General features: G+C 41.6%; 1 protein-coding gene across 2 annotated transcripts in view; it reads left to right on the forward strand.

Annotated features, from left to right (window-relative positions):
• NOL10 (nucleolar protein 10) overlaps positions 1 to 16499 on the forward strand; it is an 84582-nt gene that overhangs the window by 18309 nt on the left and 49774 nt on the right. For both annotated transcript variants that reach the window (XM_038396545.2, XM_043510245.1), the window contains 3 exons: positions 525 to 674; positions 4345 to 4411; positions 12526 to 12578. In XM_038396545.2, coding sequence (XP_038252473.1) covers positions 525 to 674; positions 4345 to 4411; positions 12526 to 12578 — 270 coding nt within the window. The remainder of the gene's footprint in view (positions 1 to 524; positions 675 to 4344; positions 4412 to 12525; positions 12579 to 16499) is intronic.

Below are 16499 nucleotides of genomic sequence, written 5' to 3' on the forward strand. Positions count from 1 at the left end.
GCAGAGGTTTGGGGGGGCAGGGAAAGGGGGGTTAGATGGAGGGGTCCCAGGGAGTGGTTATGGGTGGGGGTCCTGGGGGGGGCAGTCAGAGGACATGGAGGGGGGTGGTTTGGATGGGGAGGGGTTCTGAGGGGGGCAGTCATGGGATGGGAAGTGAGAGGGGGCAGATAGGGGGCAGGGGCCAGGCTGTTTGGGGAGGCACAGCCTTCTCTACCCAGCCCTCCATACAGTTTCGCACCCTGATGTGGCCCTTGGGCCAAAAAGTTTGCCCACCCCTGGTATAAGAGATTAATTCAGTGTAAATCAGGCTTGTTTCATAAACAATAATCCGTTCAGAACTTCAATTGCTTCTTAGTTATATTTTTTACAGACTTGTCTAAACACAAAAGTTGTACCAGTTTAACCTAAAGGTGGCGATGTACAAATTTTAGTTTAACCGGTACAACATTGAGAGTAGGCCAGGTCTAGGTTGAACCCACTTGATTAGATAGTACAGGGAATTCCTGTTGTCTTTATTTTTCCAGGTTCTGTTGTATGATCTCAGATCCAGTAATCCATTATTAGTCAAAGATCACCAATATGGCCTGCCTATTAAATCAATCCAGTTCCAGGATCCATTAGATTTAATAATATCTGCAGATTCACGAATCATAAAAATGTGGAACAAGGACACAGTAAGTCTATTAAATTATTTTTCATAATTTTGTTTGTGATTTGAATTTATGTCTTATGTCTGCATTTCAATATAGTGAGGCTTTTTTGTGTATCCTAATTTGCTTGGGATTGTTAGATTCTGTTTGACTTTACAAACAGAGCCTTGGGAAAATCTTAAGTAAACTGTTGTGTATTCAGATGCACAGACTGTTTTCAATAGTTATATAGTTGCTTATAAGCCTTTTTTTTAAAAAAGTAAAGGTCTAAAACATATGTAAAATTGGTGAGATGTGAAAAAAAACAAAACACAAAATGTTTTCCTTCCTCTGTCCTTTTGGCACAAAGTCTGTTTTGCCCAAAATGCCTTTAATTCATTTCTAACCCCTGTGATCAACATTCTGTAATTCAAGGAGTCAGATGCTTATATTTATATAACTATGCCAGTACAAAGAAGGAGAAATTAAGCCTACACTCAAATTGCAATTTGCAATATGTTATATATTGCATTAACTGACTCATTTACAGTCTTTTTAACCTTATAAGCTTAAAAGACAGAGATACAGTTGAGCTTTCAGCCTGAATATCCATATGATGCAGGAGATGTCATGTTTGTTGGATGTTTGACAATCTCTTTGTCTTAATCTGTGCATTCATACTAATGTTTTGTATGGAATTACTATGCGCAAATTAGCAGATCCATAATAGCGCAGCGGTAACTTAGTTTCATTTCAGAGTCTTTCATTTTTTGCTGTTTTTCTCTTACCAGTGCTTGCATTACACTCCTCAGTGACTCACTAGCTGTTCTGCTCCTGCACTCTTCTTCTCTTCTGACTTGATGATGGACTTTATCAAGAGAAGTCACAGCCCATTCAGTAGTTTCCAAATGCTTTATAGCCTATTTCAGACAGTCATCTAGGGTTGCACTATTATTTCTCCACCACAGGAAAACTACTTGCCTTTACAAACACCAAGAGGCCTTTTAGGTTCACCAGATTTCTTACAGTTTTCTCTGATCACATATGGGTTGGTTGGTAACAAGCCCTTTTGCAGTAACTGTATAGTTATTTACAAGACTTGATAAATCCTTGACTAGTGTGTAAACACCAGTTCCAGCCTCTCTCAATTTTTCTTAATTTCATACATTTCTCTCAACGACAGTTAAGCACCAGAAAGCTTAGTAGGTGGCTCCTGAGGTGGGAAAAGAGTGTTTCTTACTGCATGAGGCAGCGCTGGGTTTTGACTCTTTCCTAGTGTGGGTGCCAACTGGCCTCACCTCCACCAGATGTTGGTTCCTGAATATCTCTGGCTGAGTGCCAACTGTGCAGAGGGAGATTGGGATGGAGAGTCTCTGGCTTTGATACCAGAGTAGCCCCGTGCTGAGACGTGCTTTCAGGTGGGGAGCGGGAGGCTTTTGTCTGCTGAGATGGGGATGGGAGAATGCTGTTCTATTAATCATCAGGGAAAAGACCAGTGATGGGTGGGGTAACAGCATTCGCCTGGGAGGTAGGTGCGACTGCTGCAGGGAAGGAAGAAGAGATGAGAAATGGGATCCAAGTTTGCTCTGCTTTTGTCCCTCATTTTAGAACACTGAGGACGTGTATGATCATGCTTTTAGTACTGTGGCCCAATTCTTAGAGGCTTCTTTCTTACTGGCTGTCTTATACGTTTGCTTATAAAAGCACCTAACTGTGCTGTCTGGGTTTTCCCACTCTTAAAATAGTCTTGCTTCTGAGTCCCTCTAAATTTGCGCGATAATTCTGGATTCAGTGCAAAACAGGTTCTGACCATAGTGGTCATTAAAGCTCACTTGGCACATTTCAGGTTAGTAAGGATAGATTTGCCATTTCTTTAATAACAGAAAGGGAAAGAATAATAGGAATAACTACCAGCTGGCAAGGAAGGGTATGAACCAAGTGGGTGCCAAATGGCTATTTCAGGGATGCAGCTGCTTTTCTCTGTCCAACTCAAAGGGCCAGTCATCAGAAAATTATGCTGGGAAAGTTTTCTATGAACGAGTGACCCTGTAATCCGTGCAATCGCTGCTTGCAGAGAAGGGACTGAATTCCTACATTTTCAATCAAAACCTTTGCCTTTAGACATCCGCATCTTTGGTAGTAACCTAATGCTTGAAATATTATTATATATTAGAATTTCAAGCGCTATGTTTCAATGTGTTTTTTGCTAATGTTTCTATAATGAAAACGGAGATTGACATCAATTGCTTCCCTCATTCGGTACCCTGCCACACACGGTAGTTTCATTGTCCAGGCACCATTCTAGTTGGTAATCGCATTCTTCCTAGCTAAATTTCCCCTGTAGATTCTACATATGGTATTCTTCACTTTGTCTAAATTGATGTATAGTGTTGCTATGCGTTGTTAAACAAGTCACATTCCACTCAAGAACAGGCTGTCTTTCAGTTATTGGTGAAGTGATCGGCATATATCACTCATGTATCTCAGTTCGTGGTTGAGGATTTGAGATCCTCAATTGAACGGCATTGTATAAATGCCAAGTGGTATTAAATGGCTATTTATGATATAGGATTATACCCAGAATATACTATATACCTAGTTTTCACCTCAGTGTAATTAAGAAGCAGGTTTGGCACCCTTCTATGTCAATTTGTTAGAACAGGCAGACGCCCATTCCTTCTATGCTGTCAGTAATAGGATCCATTTTAAAATATTTAAAAACAAAACTTTTTTTTTTAATTAAAAAAAACAATTCGTGTCACAAAATTATTTTAGTGCCTATCTTGCTTATCAGTGGGATTATGTGTAGCAACAGGAACTGAAAATGGCAAGGTTGTTCAACAACAGATCTTACCCTTTTCTTAATGTTGTGCAGCATTGTTTCCTGTTTATCTTTTTCTCCTGTTCTGTTACTTTGGATATTTTTTAAAATAGTTTCCTCTTATCTGTCTTCACTATAGTAGTTTGGCTGTAAACTGAGATGTCTTTTTTTTTTTTTTTTTTTTTTTTTCTTGATACATCGAGTCAAATTCCTGAAGAGAGACAAAATCCTTAAACTGCGTACTTTTAATATCATTATTAAATCACTATTAACCTCTATTCCAGTCATTCTAAGTTACTTACTACTGGATCCTTTTATTCAGACCTCTTTAATACAACGTTAATAAATTACAGGTAGTGTAAAGTGCTATGCCATGCCTTGTGTTACACACAGGAGTAGGGTGGGAGAACCAAAGCCCATACCCAACCTGTCATTTCAGCTCTCTACTATAGATGGGTTACTTATTAAAATGAAACTACATAAACTGGCACATTCAAACTTTGCCGAAACGAGGGCTACTTTGGCAACTTGCCTTGAACCTGAGGGCCCCATCCAACTTAAATAAAATGGAGTAGATTGCTGACATTCCCATCTTCAATGCAACAGTTCCAAAAGGGAGATTACAAGTCCCAGCATGCAGTGTTGTATTTTGAGTTGAGCAACTAGTAGGCCACATATTCTTATTGAAGAACTGGTCAGCCAGGGGCTACAATGTAGAATTCCTTGAGCTGCCTTTGCCATCATAGTGCAAAGCCTTGTTTGTATCATGCCTTGCCTACTATACTCTTCCACTATATTTTTAATTTCCATAAGGGCTACTTTTTAATCGGTTTGTTTTATTAAACTTCGTAATTGCATCATTTGAAATCTAATGTTTTCTTCCTACTATTTCAGGGGAAAATATTTACTTCCATGGAGCCAGAACATGATATCAATGATGTCTGCCTTTATCCTAATTCAGGTATGTAAAATACCCTAAATACCTATTACATTCAACAGGAAAAGCACCTCCTGCCTCAGGCTGTGATCTCCTTAGCTGTCATAGTGATGGAGAGTCAGGCTTGGTTGACTTTGGTTGGTAGACTTTTTATGGAGCTTCATGTTGTCTTATCTGTATCCTCCTTTCCTCTAAGTCGGTAATGAATCAGTGTGACACTATGGTTATAGGCCACTGTACTGTCATTCGGAGGATCAGCTGCTTTTGGCCATTGAAAATCCCATGCCATTTTTCATAAGAGTAGCGGTTTTAGCTCTGTGTCCAGGCCAGGACCTAATTTGAGTAAGGAAAGTTTTCTTTTCAGAACTGGACAAGTCTTTTTTTTTTTTTCCCCATCAGTTTTTTGACAAAAAATGATTTGTCAACAACATTTAAAATGTTTGGGTTTTGTCATAATTTCTCATTTTAAAACCGACAATTTTGATTGTTTTGAAAAAGAATAATTTATTTTCCCATTCTGTCAATTCTCCATTCCACAGATGTTTTTTTCAGTGTGTGTGAGAAGTTAGATGGGTGAGGGAATCTCAAAAAATTAAATGTTTGAATCTCAAATTAAAGGTTTTTTTATTACTTTTTTGTTGTTGAAAAACAAAACAAATTTTTGAAAATTTTGGTCAGATTGGTTCTTTGGCAGCAGGCGTATCCTTTGATTCACTATTGTTTTGGGGGGGGGTAAGAGGACTGACTGTTTTCACAGGAAAATCTGTCATGTCGTTGGCATGTTAAGTCATGACAATGACACTACTGTCTGACAATGACACTACTGTCTTACAATTCAGTTTAGTCTTGCCTGTTATAGATTCATAGATACTAAGGTCAGAAGGGACCACTCTGATCATCTAGTCCGACCTCCTGCACAGCACAGGCCACAGAATGTCACCCACCCGCTCCTATGAAAAACCTCACCCATGTCTGAGCTATTGAAGTCCTCAAATCATGGTTCAAAACTTCAAGGAGCAGAGAAGCCTCCCTCCAGTCAACCATGCCCCATGCTACAGAGGAAGGCAAAAAAAACCTCCAGGGCCTCTCCAATCTGCCCTGGAGGAAAACTCCCTCCCGACCCCAAACATGGCAATCAGCCAAACCCTGAGCACATGGGCAAGATTCACCAACCAGATACCTAGGAAAGAATTTTCTATAGTAAATCAGATCCCATCCATCTAATATCCCATCTCAGGGGATTTGGCCTATTTACCCTGAATATTTAAAGATCAATTACTTACCAAAATCCCATTATCCCATCATACCATCTCCTCCATAAACTTATCGAGTAGAATCTTAAAACCAGATAGATCTTTTGCCCCCACTGCTTCCCTTGGAAGGTTATTCCAAAACTTCACTCCTCTGATGGTTAAAAACCTTCGTCTGATTTCAACTTCCTAAACTTCCTGGTGGCCAGTTTATACCCATTTGTTCTTGTGTCCACATTGGTGCTGAGCTTAAATAATTCCTTTCCCTCTCCTATATTTATTCCTCTGATATATTTATAGAGAGCAATCATATCTCCCCTCAACCTTCTTTTAGTTAGGCTAAACAAGCCCAGCTCCTTAAGTCTCCTTTCATAAGACAAGTTTTCCATTCCTCGGATCATCCTAGTAGCCCTTCTCTGTACCTGCTCCAGTTTGAATTCATCCTTTTTAAACATGGGAGACCAGAACTGCACACAATATTCTAGGTGAGGTCTCACCAGTGCCTTGTATAATGGTACTAAAACCTCCTTATCCCTACTGAAAATGCCTCTCCTGATGCATCCCAAAACCGCATTAGCTTTTTTCACAGCCATATCACATTGGCAGCTCATAGTCATCCTATGATCAACCAATACTCCAAGGTCCTTCTCCTCTTCCATTACTTCTAATTGATGCGTCCCCAACTTATAACTAAATATATGGCAAGCCAGCTCTGCTATACTTAAGATTCAGGTGCACTTTATAATCTGCATGTCTATTTGGACTATCTTGAAATTTGCTATGCTTCATAGAGGTGTAGGTGGTGTTTGTTGTCTTTGTTTGGGCTCAGAAGAGTAAGGGGTTCCTGAGATACAGCCCCCCTGGAAAAAACAACATTTTACAAAATCTGATTCTTATAATATTTTTTGCATGCACACCTGGGACTCTACCTACGTCTCTGATCATCCTCCAACTGATCTTAGTTCTGTATTTATCTCACCTAGTGCATGGCACCTATTGCTTCTTTGGGGAAGCAATATTGACAAAGTTATTAAAGAAGAGTTTAGATCTCTAGAATGGCACATACCAAAACTATCAAGTCAACAAGATTGAAATACAGATGTGCAGCAAAAGTAGGACTAGAGGGTTCCAGATACCTTGTTGACAGTATGTGGGTAGCTCAAGAGACGATGCTGTGGTTATTGAACAGAGCTACACCCATGTACTGAGAGTTCAAACCCTAGCCGTATCAGGAATCTGAGAATGATCTGTAGGCATACTGCTACTGTCTGTCTCTGTTAACGGTTTTTTGACTTTTGGGAAATGTGCCCAGTAAATTTAGAAGGAGCTCTGTTTTCTGAATGATAATCAATTACACGTGCGCTGCGTAAATATATTAGAGAGATTGCTGGGTACTTGCTACTTTTCTACCTGGGGATTATTATAGCAGAGTGCTAGCATTGATTAACTGGAAGAAAGATGAAAGGCCTTTAGGATAATGTAATCATGTTTCCTGAACAATGAACCGAAGGAAAAGGAAACCTTAAAGAAACCAGGTCGCAGTATCATTTGATCAAGGTGTTCCCGATACACAGCCCTCTCATACAAGATGCTTATAACATTGTTAGATTCTTATAACTTTGTTGGTGCAAAGCTAGGGAATACAAGGGGTCAGAGCAGTAAGGTGGAATGTAGGAGGGTGTTGGAGTATTGCTGGAGGTGTGAGGGATTAGGGGGCAAAGGTGTTGGGGGAATAGGAGGAAAGGGGGATGATTGATTGAAATGATGAGGGGGATAAATGGAAGGGTGGTAGGGACAAGGGATTGTGGGTGTTAGGCCAAGAGGAGGGAGTGGGGATTAGCGATGGTAGGACGGATGGGTGGCAGGAAGTGGGTGGGGGATTAGAGGTTGGGGGCTTGTCAGCTTCACATTCTCCCCTTCTGTGTTCCGAGTCCCTCTCCCTGTTCCCCTATGTGTGCCAGGATCTGGGGAGATCTGAGGCTGCCTTCCTTCCCCCCATGTGTGTGCTGGAATGTGGGTTGGGAAGGGTGTCTGCCCCTCTCCATATCCCCCATGTGACCTGGTAACTGGGGGGGAACATGGTTCCTCTGGAGAATCTGAATTCCTCTCTCTGTCCCCATGTGTGTGCTAGGATGCAGGGGGTGGGAGGACCCTGTTCCTCTGCTTGGTGAGCTGAGAACAAGCATGCATGGAAAATGCACCAAGTATACAGTGCTGAGTCCAGGATGGGGAGCAACAAGGAGTATCTGTCCCTCCCCTCAGAAAATGTCCATGCTGACTCCATGCTAGTACCTATTCTGTTCCTGCAGCCTCTCCCCAGTTCCTCAGTCTGCAGCTCCCACCCTGACACCTGGCTCTCCACAGGAGGACTCTTGTGGAGGGAGAACCAGGCTGTTTTGGACGGCAGAGATAGACAATGAGAAGAAAGCACAGAGGGAGTAAAGGGATTAACAAGCAGCCAGTGCATTCTGTGGCCAGGGTAACTGTTGACAGAGATCCGGAGGCAGTGCAAAGGGAGTGCTGGCCTGTGGTACATGGGGATGCTGAGAAATATTTTTTTTTTTTTATAAAAACAAGGAAATTAAATGTTCCCAATGTCCATCATCTCAGAATTAAGATTGCCTAGTGGAGCCTTGTACCCTTTTGGAACATGGAAGCTGGCTAAACTTCTGAAAACCAGGAAATAAAGTTACAGTAATGCAAACTTCTGAAAACTAGGAAGTGGAGTTAAGGTGCTATCCATTGCAGTCTTAACTCTTCCCTTGGAGTGATGCTCCAATGTGCCCATAATATGCCTACTAACAATCTGCCTTTGCAGTTAGTACAGAACACTCAGGGAACAGGGCACATGATTAGAGTTTAATACCTTATGTTTGCTAAGGCAAAACTTGTATTTGGGTGAGGGGTACTAGCCAGGAGCTACCTATACCTGCCCTGCACTCAAACACAATCTTCTCCACAGACTCAACAAAAAACTTGCTAAAGTGTACAACCCCTTTGTCCTAATGCACAGGATTCCATCAAACACTGTACTTTCATTTACCCATCATTAAACCTACAGACCACTTTCACATTCCACCTCACTATGGCAAGAAGAGCCCCTGTACACCACTACTCACACAACTTCAGAGCTAGTGCTGAAATGAGACGTACTGCATCCCTCAGGCTACACACGCACCTCTTTCCTTTTATATCATACATGGGGTGCCTTGGAGAGAGGCTCATAGAATCATAGAATATCAGGGTTGGAAGGGACCCCAGAAGGTCATCTAGTCCAACCCCCTGCTCAAAGCAGGACCAAGTCCCAGTTAAATCATCCCAGCCAGGGCTTTGTCAAGCCTGACCTTAAAAACCTCTAAGGAAGGAGATTCTACCACCTCCCTAGGTAACGCATTCCAGTGTTTCACCACCCTCTTAGTGAAAAAGTTTTTCCTAATATCCAATCTAAACCTCCCCCATTGCAACTTGAGACCATTACTCCTCGTTCTGTCATCTGCTACCATTGAGAACAGTCTAGAGCCATCCTCTTTGAAACCCCCTTTCAGGTAGTTGAAAGCAGCTATCAAATCCCCCCTCATTCTTCTCTTCTGCAGACTAAACAATCCCAGCTCCCTCAGCCTCTCCTCATAAGTCATGTGCTCTAGACCCCTAATCATTTTCGTTGCCCTTCGTTGCACTCTTTCCAATTTATCCACATCCTTCCTGTAGTGTGGGGCCCAAAACTGGACACAGTACTCCAGATGAGGCCTCACCAGTGTCGAATAGAGGGGAACGATCACGTCCCTCGATCTGCTCGCTATGCCCCTACTTATACATCCCAAAATGCCATTGGCCTTCTTGGCAACAAGGGCACACTGCTGACTCATATCCAGCTTCTCGTCCACTGTCACCCCTAGGTCCTTTTCCGCAGAACTGCTGCCGAGCCATTCGGTCCCTAGTCTGTAGCGGTGCATTGGATTCTTCCATCCTAAGTGCAGGACCCTGCACTTATCCTTATTGAACCTCATTAGATTTCTTTTGGCCCAATCCTCCAATTTGTCTAGGTCCTTCTGTATCCTATCCCTCCCCTCCAGCGTATCTACCACTCCTCCCAGTTTAGTATCATCCGCAAATTTGCTGAGAGTGCAATCCACACCATCCTCCAGATCATTTATGAAGATATTGAACAAAACGGGCCCCAGGACCGACCCCTGGGGCACTCCACTTGACACCGGCTGCCAACTAGACATGGAGCCATTGATCACTACCCGTTGAGCCCGACAATCTAGCCAGCTTTCTACCCACCTTATAGTGCATTCATCCGGCCCATACTTCCTTAACTTGCTGACAAGAATGCTGTGGGAGACCGTGTCAAAAGCTTTGCTAAAGTCAAGAAACAATACATCCACTGCTTTCCCTTCATCCACAGAACCAGTAATCTCATCATAAAAGGCGATTAGATTAGTCAGGCATGACCTTCCCTTGGTGAATCCATGCTGACTGTTCCTGATCACTTTCCTCTCCTCTAAGTGCTTCAGGATTGATTCTTTGAGGACCTGCTCCATGATTTTTCCAGGGACTGAGGTGAGGCTGACCGGCCTGTAGTTCCCAGGATCCTCCTTCTTCCCTTTTTTAAAGATGGGCACTACATTAGCCTTTTTCCAGTCATCCGGGACTTCCCCCGTTCGCCACGAGTTTTCAAAGATAATGGCCAAGGGCTCTGCAATCACAGCCGCCAATTCCTTCAGCACTCTCGGATGCAATTCGTCCGGCCCCATGGACTTGTGCACGTCCAGCTTTTCTAAATAGTCCCTAACCACCTCTATCTCTACAGAGGGCTGGCCATCTCCTTCCCCGTTTTGTGTTGTGCTCAGATCACTCCTTCTGTATATCTCCTTACATCACAATCACAGTTTTGCCAAGCTACTTGGCTAATCGCTCTGCCACTCGATACAACTTCTCATAACACAGTGAAGGCAGCTGGAACGCATGCACATAATTCCCAGTGACTGTTGCCATCTCAGGGGTGGGGGTGCAGAGTTAAGGTTGAGTTGGCATGTACCTTATCTGTACTTCCTGGTTTTCAGAGGTTTATATTTGGCCATTCTCCATGGTTTTGGAGGGCATGAGGTACCACTGGCCACCTTTAACTCTGCGTTATCAAAGTTGTGTTAACTAAGTTTTTGGGTGTATAATATTGATTGAGACATAATCATATTTCCATTGAGTAGAAGTCTCTCTGCCCCATCTACTTCTGTTCATTGTAAGTTTCTAAAGAACTTGTTTTTTTCAAACAGGCTCCAAATTAATACTTCCCATTGAAAAGAGAGTTCTTGCTTATTCCCATCTGTGAAATCTCTTGCATACAAGAAGATTAGTCTGGTTTGTGGTTTGATAGGTGTGTCTCAGTTATCATGAAAGATGGTCAAGGCTAACAAGCTGAGACAACAGAAACATGCATAGGAGACTTCTTTGATCAAGACTCTCTCTTTTTCTATTTCTTAAATTTCCCCTGTGGTATACACCCAGGTACTGTCCCTGAGACAGTTTCCTCCTCTAATTGTTGGTGGAATCTTCCCAAGATGCTTACCTTTACTGTCTTCTTTGAAGCATTAGGCATAATTGGTAAACTGCTTCTACCGTTCTGTCTTTGGGGTTTTCCCTGTTCACTGAATGAACTGTTTTTCCTTTTCTAGTGATAGTGAAATGCTAATGATCCAAGGCACTGTTAATCCATGAAATATACCATAAATCTTTCTGGTTTTATTTAGGTTGCCCGTAAACTTTTCTGGGCTTGGTTTTTAACCTTGCTACTGTGACTCTTTTGGTGTTCCAGAAATATTCACCCCTTTTTCGGTCTTCTAGAGTCCAACTGTATTGTGTATTTTTAATAAAAGGACTGGCTGGAAGGGATTATCCCCACCAATATTAATTGTGTGCCTCTATTTGGGTTTAAATTGTATTTCTCCCCTCTGGCTACATGATGATTGACTGCATTATTCACAGTCTCAGAGGAATCTTTTAGAATCTTTTTAGGTCAGAAAGTTATCTAAATTGATTGATTTCCCCCTTTGTAAGAGTAGGTATTTCCCATTTTAAAGTTGCACAAATTGAGGTACAGCGATAAACTAGCTTGTTCAACAGTATCATAAATACAATTGACACCTGAGTCACAAGATCCTGGCTCCCACTTCTGTACTCAGACCATAAGTCTGATTCCCAGAATGATGTATTCTGGGTCATCACCAATACTGTAAATGGCAGTTGCTTCACTGAGACAGTCTATAGATCCCCAAGTAACAGGAAACTAAAAATTGCTACCGAAGTGGACCCTATCAACGCGAAGGAAATTTTTCAAAAATTTCACCCCAGAATTAACATTGTTTCATCTCCGCTGGTGCTGGCCACCAAGTTAAGCATAGTATTAATTAGACGCCCTCTGAGCAGAGTGAGAGGACAGTAGCAGCACCTGGCAGCCCACATACAGTAGGGCTCATAAGAGTGCTCACATCAGTGGAGATGAACTAGCATTCGCAATAATGGGATTTTTTTAAATAGGGCAATGAGGCAGGGATAAGCAACTTACTTGGGGCCCAGTTGACTGGCTCTATTCAAGTCCTAATCAGTTCTGTTTAGATATGCTGTAGTTAACACTTTTTTTTCCTCAAAGATCTTTCATGTTTACTCAGATTGCTATTCTAATAATTCCTTTTTAGTCTTATTTTATTTTAATAAAATTTGCAGTTACAGGGCTTTAGGAAAAAATAATTTAAGGGAAATGGAATTGATGTACAAATCTGCTTTGTTTTGAATAGGACCTATTTTCTTAAAACACTTCTAAATAAAATAGATAAGCTAGTCTTTTATGGCCACTGTTTACACTATGTAATTGTCTCTCTCTCTCTTTAGGAATGCTGCTGACGGCCAATGAAGACCCTAAAATGAACATCTACTACATTCCAGTAAGTAATGCAAATAAGTTTGGCCCTGCTAGAAATATTTATGAAATATTGTTTTAAAACTGTCAGCACTTTAATGTAGCACATTTTCTTGTCGGATTGTTCTATAGTAAATTTTGTGTGCAGACTGAATTAATTCTGGAAATCTATAAATAAGGCTTCTAGGCATGTGTAATAATTTGTAAGTAAAATCTATTGCTTGATCTCATACTAAACTAGGTATTGGAAACAAAGTGTGGTGTATTTATATTACATCATTATTTTATTGAAAATCAATCCTGAAGCTTGCCACACTCTTAACAATTCCTAAATTGACTAGTGGCAGTGGGGAAATTCAATCAGAGCCCAAGAGAGAGAATCTGCGTATTTTCTATCAACTTGTTAAGATAGATCATTAAATATAAAATGTGGAACTTACCGTCAAGATATAAACTGTTTTCTGAAATAATTACCCTAGCATCATAGTACAGCTGTAGGCAATATATCCATGGCTGCTGCTCTCACAGTCATCTTAATTTTGGTGGCACTTCTTAGCACCTGGTTACCCAATGTCCTATTTGAATTGGAGCTTTTGATTTCAGAAATTTAAATATATCATCAATCTTGAGGTATACTTTAACCAGGCTTGTACCAATCTCTAGTTGCTCACATACAGCTATGCTTGCATTTTAGTCTAACGCATGCGTGTTTGGACTCTTTAAAGTGTATGCACACGTCTTTATCTCTACAGTGTTCAGGTGCTAATATACATGTGAGCAATTTTACATGCAGAAAAGGAGTCCACCTCTGAAAATAGGCCTTTCACCAATCATTGTATTCATGTTGGCTGTATGTCATGCATCTATACCAAAAATGTTGGTATATCAGACCACAGATAGGGCCACCAAGCCTTTTCAACATTCTGGCAACACTTCCTTTCCACAAATCTGACTTGCTCTACAGATTGGCTCCTTAATTATCATTGTTCATTCAATACTTCGTTCCTTCTGAGTCCAGCATGTAGTTTAAAAGCTTTCTGTGGTAGCATATGAGTTATTGCAAAGCTGTCTCTTTAGGAAGATTGAAGTTATGTTAAAAATGTTTCAATCTAGTGTCTTGTCAGTGTTTTCAGTTCAACTGAATAATTTGGTGACTGTACTTCTTGTTTCTAAAACAACATCCTAAGTATGTTGCATTATCTTTTTTTGTGCATGTTATGAATATCACGTGCTTTACAAATGTAGTAACTTACCTATATTCTGTTGTGATGGTGCTGGGTTTTGCAGTGACAAATCCAATGTTGTTTCATAATGAAAACATTGCATGTATGCCTTCTTTTTCACAGACAGGCATGCTATGTTACAAAATGCTATACTCCAGACTTATTTTGGTCAATTTCCTTTTCAATGAGTACACATGTATAAATTATAAAACAACTAAAAAGAATCCATTTTGTCCATCTCAAAAATCTGAAATTTTAAAAATCCTCCTAGGACTGTTGAATTTACACAGTGTTTCTGAATGCAACCTTTTGTATTATATTTTAGATATATTTTAGATTATATCTGAGAAATCATGCATAGCCGGACATTCCCTAGTGACGTAGCATATGTACTTGTGTAGAGCACAAATTATTCCAGTTACATTCAGCATTAGCCTAGACTCAAAATTTTCTCCTTTGCCCCATTTTCCTGTTAGCATATGTCTTAACTGTGTGTGACTCTATCCGCTTTTGATTAGACCATGCCTTCTTTTGGAGTTTTCCTCTCACAAATACAAAATATGGTCCTGGAGAGAGAGACTAGCGCTTAGACACCCAAATGATAAAATGTTCTATAAATACTTGTAATAGATGAAGTGCGGGTTTTGCAGGACTGTAGCGTTCGAGGAAATTGAATTTTGGAGTGGAGATCGTTGTCCAACCATATAACAAATTTAAATGAAGTTCTCTCATTCACCTCAATGAGGCTGTTGAGTTTGAAGTCTACTGAGGATAATTTAAATGCCAACATATGTTTTTAGTACAAAAATCTGTGATCCATTTAAAATGGAAAGTTCTGATACACCATAAAATATATCGAATTTAATATCGAAGTAAACAGCTGGACTAGAGGGGAAGAGAGCCTGGAAAGGTAATGCCACATAACTCGGGGGTTCAAGATGCATATTGAATCTAACATGTCACAATCTGAATTTGCGGTAAACTATTTCCTGAAGTTAGAAATGTGAAAATGCTTTTACAGGCTTCATAGTTAACAAATGGAAATATAAAAGACAGAGATCAGGTTAGTCCTAATATATTTCATGGCATTTATCACCAGGATTAACTCAGCATTTCTTAGTGTCTTCATGCTACAGCTTTACTTTTTAAGCAGTCTGGCTCAGAGACAGGCAGATTCACATCTCCATGTTTCCTGTAGTTTGCATGTCAGTAGATGATTTAGAAACAAAAGTATTTTTTTCATTTTTCTTCACACTTCTGGCTTCCTAAGTGATGTGATGGTTCCCTTGCAGAGAGACAAAAATTGCTTTAGCCCTTTGGCTACTCTGAGCAGATCTTAACCTCCAGGACCCAGCTACTTGCTGTTCTAACTAGTCCAATTTTCCCCAGGCAAGTTTTCTGACTATTCTGGGATTGGTTTGAGCCAGGATTCAATTTTACCAACAAATAAGGGCTTAATTGATTTGTTTGTTTGCTGCAAGTTAGGAATGAATAGTGCTTCAGATACCCTGTCTTTTTAAGATGCAGACAAGAGCTGATTTATTATCCTTTAATTTCACAACCAAATAAATGCCAGCAGAAAGGGCTTACTAATGTACAAGGCAATGTTCCTTCAGAATCTCTGGGGATAATTTAATGTACCACACTTGAATAAAATCCGTTCAACTGATCCTGTCTCTTAATTATTTAGCATGTGCATAGTCATCTAGCCAAGCGATGGCATCTTCAGTGGCGTAATGGCATTCTTTTACGCCACCGCTGAACCTAGTCAGCAGGCATTCATCAACAATGTGCGTCATCGTCTGTATTGCGCCGCAGCTGCACAAAGGGCTGTCATGAAGGCCCCAGTGATACTGGTTGGCTGCACAGAGACCTTGCCCGGTCCAGAACCTGTTCAACAGGGACCATTGGCAACGGGGCAGCTCATAACCAGGCAGGGAGATTGTGGGGTCAGCGACGAGGTACTGGTTGGGGATTATAACAGATACCCATTCTTCTCCCCAGAGTGTTTCCACCCTTATATCCTGGCATGGCGAATGAGACCATAATGGGTGACGTGACAGCATACATGCAGCTGGTGGTTAAAAAAGGCCATTTTGCAGCAGCAGGCTTGAGCTGGCATGTACTTTCTCCGGGCTCCGGGAGGTGCTTAACTCGGGCAGCTCCCAGAAGTTGCCAGCATGTCTGGCTGCTAGGTGAAAGGGTCAGGGGGCTCTGCGTGCTGCCTGCTCCTGCATGAGCAACCCCTGCTGCTCTCAATGGCTATGGTTCCTGGCCAATGGGAGCTGTGGAGCCAGTGCTCGCAGTGCAGGCAGCACACAAAGCCCCTTGCCACCCCTGCACCTAGGAGCAAGACATGGCACTGCTTCGGGAGCCGCACGGAGCCAGGGCAGGCAGGGAGCCTGCCTTAGCCCTGCTGTACAGCTGACCGGACTTTTAGCGGCCTGGTCAGCAGTGCTGACTGGAGCTGCTAGGGTCCCTTTTTGATTGGGTCGAAAACCAGATACCTGGCAACCTTAGATAACATTTAGTCATGTCCCAAAGGAAGCACAGAAGCAGGATGCCTTCAAGAGCTCTCTGGTACACCAGAACATAGATGCTGCTACGCTCATATATGTAGCGGAGATAGTAATGGAGGTTCCTGCTCTATACCCCATCGCCACCCCTATTGGGGTGCAGCATCTACCCCCAGAATAGTTGTAAGGGAGTAGTGCCTATATGCC

Source organism: Dermochelys coriacea, chromosome 3, assembly GCF_009764565.3.
Source record: "Dermochelys coriacea isolate rDerCor1 chromosome 3, rDerCor1.pri.v4, whole genome shotgun sequence".
Lineage (NCBI taxonomy): Eukaryota > Metazoa > Chordata > Testudines > Dermochelyidae > Dermochelys > Dermochelys coriacea.